This window comes from Gossypium raimondii, chromosome 11 (assembly GCF_025698545.1).
Source record: "Gossypium raimondii isolate GPD5lz chromosome 11, ASM2569854v1, whole genome shotgun sequence".
NCBI classification, from domain to species: Eukaryota; Viridiplantae; Streptophyta; class Magnoliopsida; order Malvales; family Malvaceae; genus Gossypium; species Gossypium raimondii.
The window spans coordinates 1,181,557-1,203,420 of NC_068575.1; the positions used below are offsets into that span (position 1 = coordinate 1,181,557).

At 31.2% G+C, this 21,864-nt stretch overlaps 2 protein-coding genes across 3 annotated transcripts; both read left to right on the top strand.

The window, feature by feature from the left end:
- Positions 1 to 1,349: 1,349 nt before the first annotated feature.
- On the top strand, positions 1,350 to 2,284 carry LOC105761709 (uncharacterized). Its single transcript, XM_012579613.2, has 2 exons — positions 1,350 to 1,647; positions 1,942 to 2,284. The coding sequence occupies exons 1-2, from the start codon at positions 1,443 to 1,445 to the stop codon at positions 2,043 to 2,045; spliced, it is 309 nt and encodes a 102-aa protein (XP_012435067.1). The 5' UTR covers positions 1,350 to 1,442; the 3' UTR covers positions 2,046 to 2,284.
- Positions 2,285 to 17,312: 15,028 nt separating this feature from the next.
- Positions 17,313 to 21,705, top strand: LOC105761691 (disease resistance protein RGA2). 2 transcript variants are annotated; one of them, XM_012579576.2, is made up of 4 exons: positions 17,313 to 20,648; positions 20,887 to 20,957; positions 21,211 to 21,277; positions 21,422 to 21,705. In XM_012579576.2, the coding sequence occupies exon 1, from the start codon at positions 17,429 to 17,431 to the stop codon at positions 20,642 to 20,644; it is 3,216 nt and encodes a 1,071-aa protein (XP_012435030.1). In that variant the 5' UTR covers positions 17,313 to 17,428; the 3' UTR covers positions 20,645 to 20,648; positions 20,887 to 20,957; positions 21,211 to 21,277; positions 21,422 to 21,705. The 2 variants fall into 2 exon arrangements, with proteins under 2 accessions (XP_012435030.1, XP_012435029.1); XM_012579575.2 differs by having other exon boundaries at positions 20,887 to 20,954.
- Positions 21,706 to 21,864: the final 159 nt, after the last annotated feature.

Sequence of the window (21,864 nt, forward strand, 5' to 3'; positions counted from 1 at the left end):
TTGTTTTGAAATTATTGAAAGGATATTTGGCTATTTGGTCGAACAAGAAATCGAAACCCAGTACGTTAGGGTACATTTTCTCGATTTTCTAAAAACAAAATATTTCCTTATTTAGATAAATTTTCCTTTTGATGAATTTTGAGTAAGAACTAACGTGATATTTAACATGATATATGCTTAGTTTATTAAACATGGAAGCAAACAAATATGTTTTTCTAAAACATAATGTAAGATACAATAATAGTGAAATAATGTAAAGTAACCGTGTGGACGAAATATTTAAAAGATAAATAATGGGATACAACAATAATAATGATGTGATATTGATAATTAAATTGCAGCAGCAATAAATGAAGCAACACAAAATAAAATAAGATGAAAATAGGAGACACGTAATAAGAAAAGGTAAACATCACGCAAAACACCAAAACAATGAAACAAATAAATAAAACTAAGAATAGAATATATGTATGTATGCATGTGTATGTGTAATAATATAAAAATATATGTATATGAAGTAAAATATGTATACATATAAGTAAGTATATAAAATTATGAAATATGAAAAATATATTTAAGCATGTACAAGTACATATATATATATATATATGAATTAAAATATTTATACGTATATCTATGTATATAAAATATGAAATATAAAATATAAAAAGTATATATTTATAATGAATGAAAAGTATGTACGTAAATATATATTATAAAATGTATGAACAATTTGAAATTATTAATATAAAATATTTTAATATAGATAATAATATATAAGATGATAATATATAAATTTAAACCAAATAAATAAATAAAATAAGTACTAGTCAATCTAAAATAGTTTAAAATAAAACAATATACAAAAGAAAATCTTAAACAATAAAAGGAACAGTTTTTTAGAAAATATATAAAAATTTTAATGCAAAACAATTTCAGATAAATAATAAATATAAAGGCTTAAAACAAATAATGATAAAATAGCATATATAAAAAAAAAATTAAACATATTAAGGATGTGGTTGAAACAGAATTAAAAAAACGGGTCTTAAACTGCAAATACATGAAACAGGTGGCTAGGGGGACCGAAATAAATTGCGCTGAGGATATGGGGGACTGATTGTGAATATTCCCCGTCCCTTATGCGCGTTGGTCTGCACAGGACCAGATTGAATCAGGCGCAAAATTCTGTGGCCGAAATTGAGTAAAATAAAAGAGTGCATCGAATGTGCCACAGAACTTGAGGGACTAATTGCGTAAAATACCTATTAGGGCAATGATGGGCAGCCCTCCAAGCCTTCAAACGGCGCCGTTTAATGCCATATATAAATTGCAAAAAAACAAAACAAAAAAAACACTTTAATCACATTTTCAAAAAAAAAAACAGAGAGAACCCCTTTGGTCTCTCTCTCGGTTTCTCTCAACCCCACCCTCGGCCGGCCATGGTCGCCGCCGCAGCGGCCGCATCCTCCGTGACCCAAGGCCAGCGACGAGTAGATGGCCTCGTCAGCCCCCGCTTCAGCGTATTCAAGGGTCGGGGCCTTCTTGATTCGAGGGTCCGAAAGGAAATGGCCCGATCTCTCCCTTTGAATCCGAATCCGGCGACGGCGAAGGACCGCCGACGGTGGGGCGGCGGGCCAGATTCAGGTAAGTTTTCTTCCTTCTATTTTCTTTGCCGATTACTTTAAAATGTTTTTTTTAAATATATATAGGTATATAAAATAAAAAATAAATATATAAAAAACTAAGAGAACAATTAAAAAACAACCTTTTGAATTTCGGTTTTCTGCTTTCGATTCTTTTGTGTGCGTAAAAAATGTACAACGAGCATTTTTTGACTTTTATAGCCATATTACAACTGTTCATTTCCATCTTTTTTGTTTTTTTTGCTCTTTATTTCTTTGTATTCCCCTGTTGTTTTGCATTCATTCTTTTCTGCAGGTGTGAGACGAGGTCGACGGTGGTGGCAGAAGGCATGCGCGAGGAGGCATTGGGCAAAAGCGGCGGCTAGCTTGAGGCTAGGGTTTGCTATGCCTTTCTGCTGAAAATGTTAATGCTGTGGGCTTGGGTTGGGATTTGTAATTTTTTTAGGTTTAAACTTGCTGTTAATGGACTGTTTTTGTTTTTATTTGGGTTTATTTGGCTGGTATGGGCCCGGGCAGATTTTGGGCTTTACACTATTTATATTTTTTTATTTTTATTTTTATTTTTTAAAAATATTTTATAATTTTTAAATTATTTATTGATATGACATATAATAAAAATAATGTCATGTTAACATGAAGTACACATAGTCTACCATGTAGATTGTCACATCAACATTGTTAAAAATTTATGTTTTAGTCAACATATTCATTAAAAAAAAGTAATTTGAATCTCTTTAAATGGTTGAGGCCATAGTTCAACATAGGAATAAGGGTTAACTTGGTAAAAAAATATAATCATTGAGAACTAAATTAATCATTAAGCGATTTGTTTATGCATTCTGTTTCTACAAGGCATCTATTTCTATTTATATCAAACATTTGAAAGAGTTGGGGTTATGAGTTAATTAAACATCATCAATTGGGAAATCATTAAAATATCATTTTGTATATTGACATTATCTTTTTATTGGCATAATAATAAATTTAGCCTTTCAGATTTATGAATTCTATCAATTTGGTCTTAATTATAAAAAAATATTTAACATTTTAACTATTAACTTGACACACTCTTTCAATTTAATATTGATTATAAATAATTCAAAAATTAAATTTTATTAAGAGAAATCACTAATGATAAAACGTTGTTAATAAACATTAATAAATCTTGATAAAACTTTTTATCATAAAAATATAATTCTTCATAAAAGTAATGTTAATTGGTCGGACATGGCCACATGGAATCACCACATGGCAGACAAAAGTCAAAAAATTTGGCACAAATTTCTCAAAAGGCTCATCGTTTTTGTTAAAATTAGATAGAGAGAAGAGCTATGTAATATTGAAGTGCTTAAACACGAACCCATGCATCGAGCTTTGGTAATTTAACTTCACTTTTGGTAACAATTAACTATACTCTTATTATTAATATTATTATTTTTAATTACAATAGGAGGTGAAAGCCTTAACAATAACGTGACTAGAGCGACTTGAACTCAAACTACATCTGATACATAATTGAGGAACTATTATTGAGTGTTGATTTTCACTTACAATAGGTAAAGAGAGTTGGAAGAGCTTACATAATTGTAGAATGGTAAGGTTGCACCAAGTTAGGTTTGAACAATTTATTTGTATTGTAAAATTTATAATGGATTGATCTCTCTGATTAAGGCCTGACAATTGAATTTCAAACTATGTAATCATCTTAGTTGTACTTTTTATTTTACTTGTTGCATATTACATGCGAACTCAAAAATTATTAAAACATTTATGGATTTTAGTGTTTTAGACAATATTCCAACACAAGGAATAATGCTGACGTCATTTTTTAGCAAGTTCCAAAAGATTAGGGAGGAAAAAAAAAGAGATGGACAAATATTACTTCCAACCACGACACCAATGGTGTCGAAGTCTATTTTTTTTATTTTTTACTTTTTTTTAGAAAAATATCAAAATTATTTATAGGCATTGGTGAAATGTGTGATTTGATACATGAATTTTAATTTTGGTATAATAATACAAATAAAACTTTAATTGTGGTTTAAATATATACATAAAGTTTTGATGTTGACTCAATTATATACATTTACCGAAATGAATGCATTAATCTATTTTTATATTAGATAAATATAATTATTTATGTATATAATACGTACATATAAAATGAAAGTATATAAATAACGATGTTAATCGTTTGTGAAAATTGATTCAAATTAACATTTCATTTATAAAATTGCTTAAACTCAAAATTTAAATATAACATTACATATTAGACCAAAATTTATGGATAGTTTCAATTTGATTTCCATTTTATTTCTTTCCTTTCTTTTACTTATATATATTTATTATATAACATAATTTTAATTATAAGCTCTCTCATGATATTTCTTCAATAAAAAGAACTCTTATGAGCTTAAAAAAAAATTAGGGGGTGCGTTCCACATATCGTTGTTCGGCGTCAAGAAGCACAGCTTTGATTGTAGAGAGGGTGCGTTTGAAGTCATCGAGGTCATCTTTGGAATTCCACCATACTCCAATCTGAGAGGGAGCTCTAGAGATCAACTTAGTAATGAGCTCTCCAGCAATATCGAAAGCAATTGCTTCAGCCATTGATGGCAAGCAAGAAGTGTTTGATTATTGGAGGAGGAAGAGTGAAATGATTCGAACAAGATGAAATTCAAGCGTTAATACATACGTACATACATTAGCCGTAGAGTCAATATTGTATTTTAAAGATGTCACCGCCCACCCACTAAGTAATAATTAAATAAAAAGTTACTAATTTTATATTAAAAACTTAGTTAACGGACGGCCTTTCTTTATAAATTTCCTGCAGCTTTCAATGTATTTTTCTTGAATAGCACCACATGATGCTATGAATAGAGAACAACAAGTTGGGCAGAATTATCAATTGCAACATTACGGTATCTATTTTATAAAGGGTAAAAGTGAGATTGGCCCACTCTTTTTTAAAGGGTGATGATTTTTATTTCTTTATTATTGGAAAATTTGCCCCACTCTTTTATTCATACTTGTTTATTACTTCTCTCTTCCATCCGCAATCCTATTTCCATATTTTTAAAATTTTATTTATACTTTTATTTCATATATTTTCATTAGTAGCTAAATAAATAATCCGGTAGAGAGATGTGAGATCCAAATTTATACATAAAAACTTTTATTTCGGTATTTGTTGTTTCTTTGATTTAGGAGATAGACGCTGGTATCTCACAAAGTTGTGTTGACACCATGTTAAAAAGAGCTCGTTAATTTGGTGTTGATAGACGTACAATTGGAAGTACCGGATTGATCATTTGTCGTATTTGATCTTCCAAAGAACATATTGGCATGTCCAACTAAAAAGTTAGCAATCGGATCTAAACAGCTCGCGTAATTGACGCTGTTGGTTCGAGATGGACCCTTTTAGCTCACAAGGCTACCGGAGAGCTAAATCGTGGATGTGTGTTTTGTGGTTTTTCGTTCGATAAGGATTAATTGTTGGCCGTTCTCGTAATTAATTTACATGTGGAAGGATTGGTGGTCTGAGGCATCCTCTATCACTATAGCTGACTTATCGGTTGAAGGAGAAGACTTGTTATCGTGCATTGGTTTGAAATTGGAACAAAATCGAGCTTAAAGCTTGAAATCCATCATATTAGTTTATTTAATTTAATTTCCTTTTTGCTTATTTTTATACTACTTTTTACATCATTTTTAATGAACTTGACACTCATTAGAATATTCTATGGAGCACTGAAAAATACAAATGTGTTTAAGCTCTCTCGAACATGCCTACAAGAGTCCGTCAACAGCATAGATTCCATCTAAGCTAGTACTCAGTTGGGCATATATATTATACAAGTACTCTTGAATTACACCATTTATATCAGATCAATTGGAAATTAGAAGGAAATTGATGACATTTATTACCATATTCGTTTTGTTGGAATATGTGGGCAGAAAAACAAATCATGGTAGAAAGGACGGTCCCTGCTTCTTGTACTGTACGCTACATTCTGCTGAAGAAGAGAGCCAAAATCTAACAAAAAAGTATGGTGAATTTACTTATTTTAACAACTCAAAATGCTAATTAAATTTGGGGCTTTGTTTGAAGCAGAACTATGCCCCTCCCCTTCTTTTATGTATCAACCTTTAGCCTCCAACCTCTATTGAATTTACTTATAACTTGGCGAGGACATTGCACGCTCGATTAATTATTATGCCTCCAAGAATCTGTTAATAGCATAGGTACCGTATAAGCTACTACTCAGTTTGTACATATATCATCACTCTTGAAATACACCCTTCCCTTTATATCAGATCAATTGGAAATTAGATGTAAACTTACGACATATATTACCATTTTTTGTTTTGTTGGAATATTTTGGGTGATAAATAATATACTTCATGCAATCTCCTTTTATCAGAAAAATAGAAGAAAAGAAAAGAGTGATATGGATAACTATTTTAGTATTTGGTATAAGCTGCAATTTCAAGAGGATTTCATCAAAGTACAATACAAAATTGTGAGATTATTATGATTGATTTTCTGCATATACTTTCTTGATGGGTTACTGCAAAATTTGTCATATATTAGGAAAGATGATAAACAAAGAAATTGTATTAGTAGGAGCAACAAAGGAACTTCAATTTCATAGTTTAACTTGTATGAAAGATACAATGAATATTTTCCTCTATAATTTGTGCGATTGCGTTAAATTATAGTTTTATATATACATTTGAATAATAATTAAAGTTTCATTTATATAATTACACCCAATCAAAGTTCATGTATCAAATAACAGGTTACATCAATATTCATGAATAATTTTGACATTTATCCCTAAAAAGCAAAAATAATAAAACAAACTTCAACATCATTGGTGTTGAGGTATCATATTTGTTGATCTCTTTTCTTTTCCCTCCATAATCTCAAAAGGGCACGAAAATTATTGTGTTTAAAATTTTACATTAATCTCAACATCGGACACATATTTCAAAAATAATCATAAGCATTGCATATTATCTAGGTACTTTCCCTTGTGTCTCATTGAAGGGGTCAATCGAGTATTTATACATGTTAATGTTAATGGAATTGAGGTTTCTAGTAAAATTCATGCATGTTGGACATGTGTACTATTCTGGAATGCTCGTTGCATTTTATAGCCTCCACACGCGAACTCTATGGTATATGCAAACTGGGACTGTGAACCATCCTTGCAAGCTCTTATGGCTAATTCCCACCACGAGACATGCATGCATCCCACTGGTAGGGCCCAATCGGGTTGCGGGTAGGCGATCTGAACCGCATCCATGTTTCAAGTTCACAATCATAAATACATAATACATATTTTGGGAATTAATTTAAAATTTTACAATAATGGGGACAAAAATCCTCAAAAATTCAAAAAGTTTTAAAAATATAAATGTGTGTTATTTATTTAAAAATTCAAAAAGTTTTAAAAAGTTCAATTTTAAGTTATTTATTTAATTTGATATTTTTAATAATAAATTTTAATGGTAACTATTGATATAATTATAAATTTAATTTAAAAAAACAAAAAATTAAAATCCCATTTTTATGTTCATTAATTTTAATTGCAATTTTATATATGAGCATATGAGCTCCATTAAATCCATGTATCACCTATGATAATAAGAGATGACATAAACTTTGGTCCAATATGTAATATTATACATGAATTTTAATTTTGTGCAAATTTTAATTTTATTAATTCAATTTTTTCAAATTACAAACAATATTATTGAATTAGTACCATAATTTTACTTTGATATTTTTCATACACAAAAATTATATTAATCCAATGTGAAAGTAAATATATGTATTCATTTCTTTAATGTGTACAATTGTATAAAAATCAAAGATTTATATATATATGAACCAAAATTCAAGTTTCATGTAGATAATTGCACAAAATCAAAATTTATGTATCAAATTGAACAATTAAACCAAAACTAAGGTATAAATTTGATATTTAACCCTAATAATAAACAAATAAAAACTTCAACCCTTTCCTAATAAATATATGTACATCTAAAAGAAACATAAAAAGCTACTACTCTTAATAATATAATTGCAGCGCCATCCAAAATTGAAAATTCTGCACAACTTTTGATTTCTTTATTCATTGCATCATCAACACACATATATTGAAAACTAACCCAAAGAGACACAACCCCCAAAACAAACACCAAAACGAAGACAAAACATCAAAGGGTATCCAAACCAACGCCATTTTATATGGTTATTGCATTAATTGTTTGTTCTTAGGGTTTATTATATCTGCTTTAGTAAACCCCAAATCATCACCCATTGTAGGATACTAGGAAACATGTTTAATTCGAGCGAATGTATTTTCTTATGTTTACTGGAAGGGACATCATAAAGGCATACCTATTTTACTCCCACTTCTTAGGATATAGCTCATATAATGTAAATGGATGTGCTCAGTGAGTGGACACAAACTCACAAACATTTTATTTTCTACTTAGTACCAAAAAAAAAATCTTCTACTTCAAACCATAAAAAATCCTAACAAAATCTTAAAATATTAAAAAGATTTATTAGTAAAAAGTATATGGAAAAGAAATCCTATAAAAAGGGCTTGAGAGAAAGAAGATAACAATAATGTAAATAATCTTATCTAATTTTGAAAACAGCTCCGAATACACCTAAAAGATAATGATTGGATAAGAAAAAGAATTTTAATCATCTCAAATTTCTCTACTTCTTCACCATGTCATTCATAAAGATGATGATAATCACTTCATAATTTTGGTACAAAAATTCCTCTTTATTTAGTGTTCAACTAGATTAAATCAACAACACGTACGTGCAGTAAAAACTAAACATCGATAATTATAACGTAGAAAGATTGCAAAGAAAAGAAAGAAAAATAGAACATACAAATTTTACGTGAAAACATTTCAAAAAATAATGAGAGAGAAGAAGAAAAATTCACTAAGTAATGTCGAATTCAAATGATACAATAGGAGTTTCAACTACATCTATTCATAGGTTAAAAAACCTAATTCTAATCCATGTCAAATATATTATGCTAATAAATGCTAAATATATTATATTAATAAATACTAAATTTTCTAAAATATATATTTTACTTGACTTGCAAATAATCTCTTAAAATTTGGATCATATAACCCTAACACATGCTATTTTTAGATACTCCAAACATGTTTATTCAAACTCTTTTTCCAACATGACATGGAACAAAAGAATGAGACAAAATTTCAAAAATAAACAAATAAAAATCATCAGCCCACTTACAATAAACAAATAAATGTATAATAAAATAATTAAAATGTTACTACCACTAACAACAAATATTAACACGTTCAGATACATCAACGATACCAATAATTAATAATAAGAGTATAGTATAAAACAGTAAGTTTTCTTCTTTTTTTTAACTATATATATTAAGAGTAGATGAGAGATCATGGTGGATTTGTCCATGTTGAGTATGACTCTTATTTTAGTCAAATTTGAGAAATAATCTTTTAGTTAAACTTTTTTTTATTTGATTCAATCAAACTCTAATTAGTCTAGATTATATTATTATTATTTGACCTATGAATTTAGCTTATAAATAGGCTCTTTTACAACTTTAGAAAATACACCTATTAGAGATTAGAACTCATAACACATTTAGAGAATTTTGTGTTTACGTTTTGAGGGTTCTTTGTTTTCGGGTTTTCGGGATTTAGCTTTTATCTCCATCTTTTGTACTCTTCGTTCTTTTTCCATTATAGTAAAATTATCTTTGCCCGTGGTTTTTTATCCTCTTTGGAGGGGTTTTTCCACGTTAATTTTGTGTGCTCAATTTCTCAATTTATTCTACTATTTTTTTACTTGTTGCTTAATCGGGTCAATCTCAACAAGTGGTTTTAATTTTCATAGATCAGCCCATTCAGAGATGACAGCAACAATGTTTGAAATTGAGAAGTTCGATGGTGAGATAAATTTCAATCTGTGGCAAGTTCGAATGATGGCAATTCTAGTTCAAACCGGCTTGAAAACGGTTGTTACAGGGAAAAAGCCTGAGAATCTAAATCAAATAGAATGGGAAGAGCTTGATGAAAATGCCTTGTCTGCAATCTAGTTGTGTCTCGCGAATACGGTATAGCAGGAGGTATTGATGGAGATCACATCAGTCAATTCATTACTCTTTTAAATGATTTAAAGAACGTTGAAGTTCATATTGGCGATGAAGATCAGGCTATGCTATTATTGTGCTATTTACCCCATTCATACAAGTCTTTCAGGAGACCCTAATTTATGTTAGAGACAAACTCTCGTTTGAAGATGTGAAAGGTCATTTGTTGAGTAGTGATAAACTCGACAATGAGTTTGGTTTGGATAGCAAGGCAGATAGGCAAGCTTCCGTTTTGGTAGCATCAAAGAAACGAGACAAAATGTGTTGCTATTGTAAAAAGTTAGGTCATGTCAAAGCAGATTGTTATAAATTGTGAAATAAAAGAGCTGTTGAGAGTAATGAGAAAGAAGTAGCTAGTGTTAATTTGGCTGATGAAAGCAGTGATTATTTCTTGTTAGTGTCAACAAGCGATAACTCCAAGTTCACATTCGAGTGGGTCCTAGATTTAGGATGTTCATTCCACATGTGTCCTAATAAAGAATGGTTCTCCACATACGGTTCGGTTGAAGGTGGAGTTGTACGCATGAGAAATGATTCATCTAGTAAGGTAATTGGTATTGGTACTGTTAAAATTAGGATACACAATGGGATGATTAGGACACTTTTGAATGTCAGGTATGCACCTGATTTACGAAAGAATTTCATCTCCTTGAGTAATTTAAACTTGAAAAGATGTAGAATCAACATCGAGTCGAGCGAAATTAAAGTATCTTAAGGAGCTCTCATTTTATTAAAAGGTGAAAAAACCCGAAGTCTTTATATTCTAGAAGGTTCTACAGTGATCAGTGAAATCAGACACCCCTTGTCCGTTACGGAGTCGAAGTCAACTCGTTTGGAGTGGAGACAACTTGGTTATAGGAGGGAAAAAGTTATGATCGTTTTGTTGAAGAGAGGTTCTCTTTTGGATACAGGTTTTGAAAAGTTAAGGCACTGTGTTCGTGAAAATCAGACTTGGGTCAGTTTTTATTTGGCAGTGTACAAGTCGAAGGCCAAAAGTCTTCCAATTTTTACGTACAGATTCGATTCAATTAATTCCCTGCATAGTCCAAGATAGGCCCGTGGCAGGCTTTGGCAAAGATGGTATTGTGAAAATATGAGTCAAGGTAGAGATTTGTTGAGTATGACTCCTATTTCAATCAAATTTGAGAAATAATCTTTTAGTTAAGCTCTATTTATTTGTTTTAATCAAACTCTGATCAGTCTAGATTATTTTATTATTATTTGACCTATGAATTTAGCCTATAAATAGGCTCTTTTACAACATTAGAAAATACACCTATTAGAGATTAGAACTCATAACACATTTAGAGAATTTTGTGTTTACGTTTTGTGGGTTCTTTGTTTTCGGGTTTTTGAGGTTTAGTTTTTATCATCTTTTGTACTCTTCGCTCTTTTGCCATTATAGTAAAATTATCTTTGCCCGTGGTTTTTTATCCTCTTTGGAGGGTTTTTTCACGTTAAATTAATGTGTTCAATTTCTCAATTTATTCTGTTAAATTTTTACTTGTTGCTTAGTCAGGTCGATCCCAACAGTCCATTTAGAAGCTGGTGTGATTTAAAAAAATCTGCGACGGGTGGCAGTTTTTGTGTCCTCCGAGACATGGTTGGGTCAAATTTAATGTAAGTGGTGTGGCGAACGAGGATGAAGTCGGGCATGGAAGGGTGTTATGGGGTGGCAAAGGCATTATTTTCGGGTCCAATTGCAGCAAAAGACTCCATTACAGCCGAGGTGGGAGCGATTATCATTGCTTTGGATGCGTTTTTAGCAATGGGGTGTGATGCGACCTTAGCCCGAGAAATTACTACCTAATCCATTGAGCTGCCATGAGGGCCAGTAAATCGATCACGAGTTAAGAGATTTCGAAATGCAATAGCAAGCTATGTGGAACGAGCTTGGAGAGAGCAAGTAGCCAAATTCGGTAATCGTACTTTGAACCGTTCAATAGGCATCACTTGCAATTTATTGCAAACTGAATTTGTTTCTTTTAATTAAACTTATCTTAGTTTAATAAATGAGTTGCTGATCAATTAATTCAACTCATCTTAAGTTTTAATAAATGAGTTAGTTATTGAATTTTATTAAATAAGATGCTTCTTAATTGATCTAGTTCCTAGGATTATTTATTGATGCATAAATTAAGTTTTTTTTATGCTTCTTTAATTAAACAAGTTGCTGGAATAATTATTGCATATATGTTTTAGTTCATTTATTTAAGTAAGTTTAATGTGTGTTATGATTAATAAGTGTTTTCATGTGTTTAATAAACTCATTTTATTGTGTTTATTGCATGTGACTTTTCAGCTCATAGTGGTTACAATTCAAGGCTATTATACATTGAATTAAGTGGCTGTTCAAGTTATTTTCAGTTACAATTAAAGGGGTTGTTATAAAGGAAGCTTAAAAATCATTAAAGGAGTTTTTAAAGAGCATTTTATGCCCTTTAAAATTCAGCAACAACCCTTCTTCTTCCAGCCATTTTTTTGGAGCTTTCAAGAGAATTTAATCAAGCCTTTTAAATGTCATTAAGGAGCTGGTTAAAAGATGGTGTCTATTTAGCTGGCCAAGGACAACTCAAGAGTCGTTTTTAAGCCATTAAAGACATTCAAATCAGCTGAATTGAAGTGATTTTATGGAAGGAGTTATTTAGTTCAAGCATAAGAAAAGACATGAGTTTTTATGGCACATTAAGTTGGAAGTTTTTGACCATTCAATTACCTTTGTTCTAGCATTATAAATAGATGTAATCAGCCTTAGATAATAGACTTTTGCTGAATATACATGAAATCTTTGAATTGTGAGTTATCCAATTCTTTTTGTTCTTACGGAATTGATTTGACTTATCAAGCATAGCTTGTGGCGTCTATCTTTTCTTTGTTTGCCGAACTTATCACCTTTGGTGTGGCGTTCAATATACCTTTGGTTCCTATCATAGTTGATAGTAGGTCAAGGTTCCTTGCTGTTTCCTTAAACCGATAAACACCTAAGAACCATTTTGAGATTCGGGTCAACAATCCATTATTGTTGGTTCACTCTCGGTCTTAGCCAATTAATTTGCTATTGCTTCTTATCTATTTTGTCTACAGCATTTGTTTGAAGCCATTATCTCTATTTTGTTTACTTTAAACCGAAACGAATCTATCTTACTCAATTCATGATCGGGCAACACATACGACTCGAATCAATCACGAAACGAGATCATATCAGGGTGGAATGGTAAAAGCTCTCTAATCATTGAGATTGGATCAAATGAGATTGGATCTACTCATTGAGATTGGATCAAATGAGGTGTTTTGTTGGTTTGAGAACAAATGATTGAGACTGTGGTTGCTGCATCCTATCTTCAAGGAAATTGAAAATAGGATGGTTCAAGTAGGTAATGTTTCCTTCTCGAAAGCCGAAAAGCACAGAAACGAGATGGCTTATGCTTTGGCGATTGCAAGAATAAAAAGGCATGTTATGTTTGAGGCATGGTGGTGATTTTAATTTGAGTAATGTTGTTGTGTTTCTTCTGAAGAGTTGGTTTGCTGTTTGGGCCTTAAGGACTCTTGGTTATATGTGGTTTATGTGTTGGTTGTTTGCATATTTTTTCTTTTAGAGGGCAGAATAACAGACGGGGTTTTTGGGGGTCTAGTGGTTTGAAATTATGATGTTATCGGTTTGAGATATTGGTATTTTTGTACTTGGGTGAGGGATATTTTTGTGGGGGAGTGTTGCATCTTGTAGATTGTTACATTCTTTGCAAATGCTTAAAAGTGTAATAACTCAATTGAGCAAAAAAAAAACTTATTTATGGAGAGAGAAAAAATTGTGATTAAAATCGATTGAGTCCTAATTTGATTGATATTGATATTATTGTTTATGCAGTAAGATGTAGATTTGAGCGTATTAAAATACACTATTTATCTTTCTATTTAAGAGTTAGAAAGGAACTATGGATAATTATAAGTATTTGTATAAAAATTGTAATTAAATATAATATAATAAATCAAATCAAAATTCTGCCCACCTTGTTGTTCTTTATTCATAGCATCATTGTGCTGCTATTCATCATCATCCAGAAAAAAAACATTGGAAACTGCAGAAAATTTATAAAGGAAGACTGTCCCTTAACTAAGTATTTAATATAAAATTAGTAACTTTTTATTTAATTATTACTCAGTGATGGTGACATCTTTAAAATACTATTTAGACTCTACGGATAATGTATATGTATATACCAACATTTGCGTTTTCATTTATACATAAATAATTATAAAAGATGATTAATGTTATTTCTATAAATGTATACAATTTAATTAAAATAAAATTTCTTGTATACATTTAAATTATAATTAAAATTTTATTTATATAATTACACCAAATTAAAGTTCATAGTATTCATGAATAATTTTAATATTTATCTCTAAAAAGTAAAATAATAAAACATACTTCACCACCATTGATGTTGTCGTTGGAAGTCATATTTGTCAATCGATCTCTTTTCTTTTCCTCCCTAATCTCAAAAGGGTTCAAAAATGATTGTGTTTTAGATTTTACAATAATCTCAACATCCGACCTTAAAACTCACATATTTCAAAAATAATCACAAACATTATATATTTTGGGAATTAATTTAAAATTATACAATAATGGGACAAAATCCTCAAAATTCAAGAAATTAAAAAATTAAAATATAAATATATATAATTGTGTGGAGACAAGTTAATTTTTAAGTTTTTTATTTAAATTAATACTTGTAATGATAATTTTTAAAGGTAATTATTGATAAAATTATAAGTTCAATTTTTTAAAATACAAAATTAAAATTCCAATTTTATGTTCATTAATTTTAATTCTCAATTTTAATCAATTATATGTTAATGCAATATTATAAATGAACTTCGATTTTGTGTAATTTTAATTTCATTAATTCAATTTTTCAAATCATTAATAATATTATTGAAATAGCGCCATTTTACTTTGATATTTTGCATATACAAAAATTATATTAATCCAATGTGAAAATAAATATATGTATTCATTTCTTTAATGTGTATAATTGAATCAAAATCAAAGTTTCGTGCATGTAGATAATTGCACCAAATCAAAATTCATATATCAAATTGTACATTAAATCAAGTTCATGTATAAATTTTATATTTAACCCTAATAATAAACAAATAAAAAGCTTCAACCGTTTCCTAATAAATATATGTATATATATATTGAATAATCTTATTACAGGTTCTAATCATATCATTTTTTTTATACAATGACTAGAATTACCTATAGCCCTTCTCCAACTCATAAATAGGAGGATAATGCGTTTCAACAGTCGAATCCATGTCGTCCTATATTAACAATAATACTTATACCAATTGAGCTAAAACTTAGTGGACTAAATATATATTTGAAAGATACATGAAATGGTACTATTATTAAATGAGATTGTTAGCAATATATAAATAAAAATGATGAACCCCACTTACAGTAAACAAATATATGTTAATAATAAATAAATTGCTACTACTCTTAATAATATAATTGCAGCGCCATCCAAAATTGAAATTTCTGCATAACTTTTGATTTCTTTATTCATTGCATCATCAACACACATATATTGAAAACTAACCCAAAGAGACACAACCCCACAACATTTTCAAATTATTATTTAAATTTTAAAATGTTTTAATGAAATTTTAGTATTTTATTAAAAAATAGTTTCATTTTTTAATGTAAATTTAGGCTTTAAATTTCAATTCAAATCGACATGAATTAAATTGTACATACTTGCGTGCTAAATCGCATTGATAACTTGTTCTAACATATTAAAACACAATATTATAAAATTTAAGAGGACTATTTCTTTTCTTTTTTAACAAATAGGTACACATGTGTTTTAAGTATGTTCCTATTATATTTGAGCGAACATTTAATGCTCAAACAAATGGCTAAGTTAATAGAAAATGGGTTAAATTTTAAAATTACACATGAACTTTACCGTAATGTATAATTTTATACAAGGAATTTTAACTTTATTCAATTCTCACAAATTATTAACACAATTATTGATAAAACATCATTTTATGTTTATATATTACATAAACAAATAATTATACTTATCCACTACAAAAATAAATTGATGTATTAATTTCTTTGAACGTGTATGATTGAATCAAAAATAAAATTTTATATGTGTATAATTGCACCAAATCAAAGTCCATATATAACTTTGAGATTTATCCCTAAAAAATCAAATTGATATGATTATGATATCTCAAGATAGAGTTAAATGGATGGCACATTCCTCTTTTTTTCTACAACAACGCAACTGGCACAACTCTAACCTAAGTCACACTTAGGGCAACGAACACTCTTGATTATCAAGCCAACATACAAGGTTTTGGCACATAACTCTTTAAGGTGAAGTAAAATAATATTTTTTTAATGAAACATGTGATAGAATTTAAAACCTATTTGTGAAATTAAAAAGTTTCATTGATAATACATTAAATGTTAATCTTATTTTAAGTAATTTTTTAGGGTTAATGCACTATCTGAGCTTGAATTTGACAATTGTTCCCATTTTAGAGCCTGAATTTTTTTTGTTACAAGTTAGTTTCTTAACTTGACAATTGTTCTCAAATTGGGGCCTTTTTTTTGTTCAAGCTAGTCTCTAATATTTCTTTTAAAAAAGGTTCAAATTCCGATATGGAAACAATTACCAAGTTTAGGAACTAACTTAGACAAAAAAAAAGTCTAAGGTACGGGAACATTTGCCTAGGCTAGACCTTAATGTGGGAACAAGTGCGAAGTTCAAAGACTAACTTGAAAAAAAAATTAAACCCTAATATAAAAATAATTACAAAATTTAGACCCCAAATGGTGTGTTAACCTATTAACCTATTTGAATTTGTTATTTTCTTTTGTTTGCCTAATCCATTTTACAATATGAGCGGGGTGGCTTTCAATTTTGAGGTTTACAAAGTAAAAAAAGTTACATTCTTTTTCTATTGAAAAGTGTTGTTGACATTAAGAGAGTGTTAGGTTCTTGCAAAGTGAGATAGGAGGACACTAGAGCTTGTATTTTGAGATATTCTTTTATGTTTAAGTCAGTAATTAATAATGAAGAAAAAAATAAGATGAAAGAGAAAATTCGAGAGACCCTTTTATGAGAGAAAATTAGAGTTTGGGTCCTTGGATTCATAATATCTAAACAGATATAATTGTTAGCAAAAGACATAAAGTCATAATATATCTAAACACCTTGGATTCCATAGGTTTGGCTCCTCCTCCTCTTTTCTTTCGTAGATTTTTCATTAATTTTTCATAATATCTGAACTCCTTGGATTTATCATCATTCCAGCTTTGGCACCATTGAGAAATTTGCGTCAAATATTAAACATGGTGGGACCATTTCCCACTAATCAACATTATTTTCATTTAATTATACTACTTGGTGGGTGGACGGTAGTATCTATAAAATTACTTAGTCTCTGCATGTATGGATCCACATCTGTGTTTCATCTTGTTCAAATCATTTTCTTTTTAGTCCTCCTCTTGCAGTAATCAAACACTTTTAGCCTTGATTCCAGTTTGAAACAACAATGGCCGAAGCAATTGCTTTCGACATTGCCACAGAGCTCATTATTAAGTTGAGCTCTCTTGCTCTCTCTCAAATTGGACTCTGGTGGAATCTCAAAGATGACCTTCACGACCTCGAACGCACCGTCTCCACAATCAAAGCTGTGCTTCTTGACGCAGAAGAGAAATCGGCGACCAACAATCTTGTCAAAGTTTGGCTTGAGGAGCTGAAAGATGTACTTTATGATGCGGACGACTTGATTGATGATTTCTCTACCGAAGCTTTGCGGAAAGATCTAATGGGTGAGAACAAGCTGACGAAAGAGGTACGCCTTTTCTTTTCAAGCTCTAACCAGTTTGCTTACGGTCTCAAAATCGGTCGGAAAATTGAGGCTATTAAGGCCAGATTAGCTTCAATTGGAAGTGAGGCCAAGATGTTCGACTTTGTAGAGCGTGATCGTCCCATGGAAACCTCTTTCATGACTAAAAAGAGGCAGCAAACGCACTCTTTTGAGCGTGAAGATGAAATAATAGGGAGGGATGATGATAAAGTGGCTCTTCTAAAACTCGTGTTAGAGTTTCAAAGTGAAGAGAATGTTTATATCATTCCAATTATGGGGTTTGGAGGGTTAGGTAAGACTGCTTTGGCCCTACTTGTCTATAACGATGAAATGGTCAAAAGTCATTTTGAGTTGACGATGTTTGTGTGTGTTTCAAATGTTTTTGATGTGAAAGTTATTGTAGCAAACATTATCAAATCTGTGACTAATCAAGCAACTGATGAAAATCTTGAAATGGATCAATTGCAAAAACAACTTCGAGATAAAATTGATGGGAAGAAATATTTGCTTGTTTTAGATGACATTTGGCATGAGGATCCAGTAGAGTGGTCTAGGCTAAAGAAGTTATTGATGGGTGGGGCTAAAGGGAGTAGGATAATAGTAACTACTCGATCTCTAAAGGTAGCTAAGATTACTAATAAGTGTCAATCCCATATTTTGAAACTGAAAGGCTTGTCTGATGATGATACTTGGTCTTTGTTCAAAAAGATAGCATTTGAGCAAAGATATGTAGACTCAACAAATTCAGCCTTTGTGGAAGTTGGGAAACAAATTTCGAAAAGGTGTGGTGGGGTTCCCTTAGTCATAAGGACGATAGCTAGTACGTTATCTCTGAAAGAAACTGAAAATGAGTGGCTTTCTTTCAAAGATAATGAACTTGCTAAAATAACAGAAATTGACGGAGAAATTATACCTACACTTAAGTTGAGTTATGATCATCTCCCATCCCATTTGAAGCATTGCTTTGCTTTTTGCCGATTGTATCCGAAAGATTATGAAATTGATGTACGAACGCTTGTTCAATTTTGGATTGCACAAGGTTTCGTAAAGCAATCAAATCCAAAGCAATCTCTTGAAGAGATTGGGTTTAGATATTTTAAAGATTTAGTTGAAAGAAGTTTCTTTCAAGAAGTAGAAGGAGACTTGACAGAAGAAATGACATGTAAAATGCATGATATAATGCATGATCTAGCTGAATTAGTAGCTGGGACAGAGAGTACTATTGTAGATTCTATTTTAAGTACAAGTGAGGTTGGAGAAAAATGTCGCCACGTATCAATTAATGTTTCATTAATTCCTTTGTTTAAGGGAAAGAAGTTGCGAACCTTGTTACATTTTCCAAAAGCGAGATACCATTTGAGCGATGAAACTTGGAATACGATCATTGGAAATTGTAGATGCTTGCGTGTATTGGAAATGAATTTTTTATATTTTACGACAATCCCACACTCCATTTATAAGTTGAAACATTTGAGGTACCTTGATCTTTCTAAAAATCGCGGTCTTAAGAGTCTCCCAAAGAGTATTTGCAAGATACAAAATTTGCAAGCTTTGAAACTTGACTGGTGCGATTGGCTTGAAGAATTGCCGAAGAAGATTGAAAGATTGGTGTATCTTACCCATCTTGCGTGTCATGGTTGTTGTCGGTTAACTCATATGCCACGTGGAATAGGAAAGCTGATGTCCCTTGAAACGCTAAGCATGTTTGTAGTAGATAAAGATAGGTCCCATGGCGGTGCAGATCTAAGTGAATTGAGTGGGCTTAACAATTTAAGGGGAGAGCTAGAAATAACAAATTTGGGCTTCGTAAAAAATGCAAAAGAGAATTTTAAGGCTGCTAATTTGAAAGAGAAACAACATTTAAGATCGTTGGTTTTACAATGGGGCTCTTTTTTGGCCTGGGGAGATGATAACCGTGATGAAGAGAGGTCACTTGAAGACCTCCAGCCCCATCCTAATCTCAAGGAGCTCTGTATTCGAGGATGGAGGGGTGATGCCAAGTTTCCAAGTTGGTTTTCTTTGCTTACAAATCTCGTCCATATTGAAATATCGGGTAATTTCAAACAGCTCCCGTCCTTTGCGCAATTGCCTTATCTTAAACAGCTGGAGATTTGTTATTGTACTGAGTTGGAGTACATGGATGATAATAGCCCAAAAGGAAGTCAAGGAGAACCACAATCATTCTTCCCATCACTTAAGCGTCTTTCGCTCTGGGACTGTCCGAATATGAAGAGTTGGTGGAGGACGACAAAACCAATCGATGATGATTCCAACGAGGATGACACAACAGTTATGGGAACATCAACTATGTCATTTCCGTGTCTTTCCTCTTTAAAAGTTCACGATTGCCCTTTGACTTCAATTCCGTTGTATCCTTCACTCGATGATGAGCTAGAGTTGGTGAATACCAGTTCAAGGCTGTTAAAGCAGACTACGAAGATGAACATGAATACTAAGACCCCATCAAGCTCAACCTCTTCTCTTCCTCTCTCCAAATTGAAATCTTTCCGTGTAGTCAACATTGAGGGATTGGACACTCACATGCTAGATGAGTGCCTGCAACATCTCACCGGCCTCAAAAGTTTAAAAATAGAAGATTGCAAGGAGGTTGATTTAGAGGGCATGCAATGGGAAGCCCTTAAGAATCTCTCATTTTTGAGGATTCAGAGTATTCCACTGCTGGAGTCTCTCCCCCTTGGGCTTCAACATCTAACAAATCTGCAAGAGCTTTATCTCTTTGATTTGCCCAATTTAACATCGCTTCCGGCCGAGATGCGTTGCCTAACCAATTTGAAATATTTAAGTATGGGAGAAACTCCCCAGTTGAAGGAAAGATGTAGGGAGGACATTGGTGCAGATTGGCATAAGATTGCTCACATCCCAAACATTGGGTTGTAGTCAGGTTGGTCCATCCTTTTCATTTATTTATTTTTATGACCTTATTTTTTTTCAAGAAAAATTTTAGTGGTATATTTAGTCTCCAACTCTGGGCTCTCATGCCATTTTTCATTCTAATATCATTACTGCTGATTTCCTTGTTAAAATATTATTTATTTGACATCTTATATAAATTGAAATTCCTTTGTTTTAATCCTACTTTTTACTTACCATCTTTCATAATATTTTGCTAATTTGTGCAGTATGCCATTGGAGAGTAGTTTGGGAAAGGCATTTGTCAACTTCAATAATTTATATGCATAAAAAAGAGGTGGTAATTTATCTAATTGCTTTATACTTTAAAATCTTACTAATTTCACAATGCAATGATGTAATAGGATCGCATGGTTAGTGCTTCTTGTCATATCTCTCATTTCATAGAAGGGCTTCTAATAATTTAATTCTAAAATATCTTTGATGTGGAGAGGCCTATGAAGCTTGCATGCTACCCTTCAAAATGGTTGTACTATATGTTCTTTAAAATACACATTTATGTTTTCTCTTAATTTTGGTTATTTACACTACAGGAAGCCGAGACCATACTTTCTGCTACGATTTGTTAATCAGCCAAAATATTCCATCAAAACAAAAATGGTAATATATTTCATAAATTTCATTCGAATTTTCAATTGATGTGATAAAAAATATAGTGTATTTTAAGTGTTTCTGCATTTGGGCACTGCTCAGTCTAGTGAGATCAATTTTAATATATTCTATGTTGGCATTTATAATTTCCAGGTTCCTTGCTGTTTTTGGAATAGTTCTTGTTCAAGCGTGACAGTTGTCAGAGATATTGCATTTGGAAATTTATTATATCTCTTTACACAAGCTTATGAGGAGTTTGACCGATTCTGGAGCTTGTATATAGATTATTTATTTCATGGATGATGTGTGAATTTAAAGAAGTACACATGCTCATAGTAGGAACTATTATTGAGTGTCGTTGTTATACACCATTTAAAGAAGTACACATGATAATGACTCAAGTTGGGTGTAGGTAAAATCTCACCTTCATTCTTAGATATTCTAGCAAGTTCATTATATTTTAAAAAAAGCCAGTCATTTTTAGTTTCATTGAAAGATAACATACCCACCATCATCCTAATCACTAAGGGAACTCCACCACACCTTTCCAAAATATGCTTTTCTATTTCCATAAAGGCTGAATTTGTTGAGTCTGC

Coding starts and splice junctions, on each gene's coding strand:
- LOC105761709 (XM_012579613.2), top strand. CDS start 1,443: ATGGTCGCCGCCGCAGCGGCCGCATCCTCCGTGACCCAAGGCCAGCGA. Junction 1,648..1,941: donor GGGCGGCGGGCCAGATTCAG/GTAAGTTTTCTT, acceptor TCTTTTCTGCAG/GTGTGAGACGAGGTCGACGG.
- LOC105761691 (XM_012579576.2), top strand. CDS start 17,429: ATGGCCGAAGCAATTGCTTTCGACATTGCCACAGAGCTCATTATTAAG.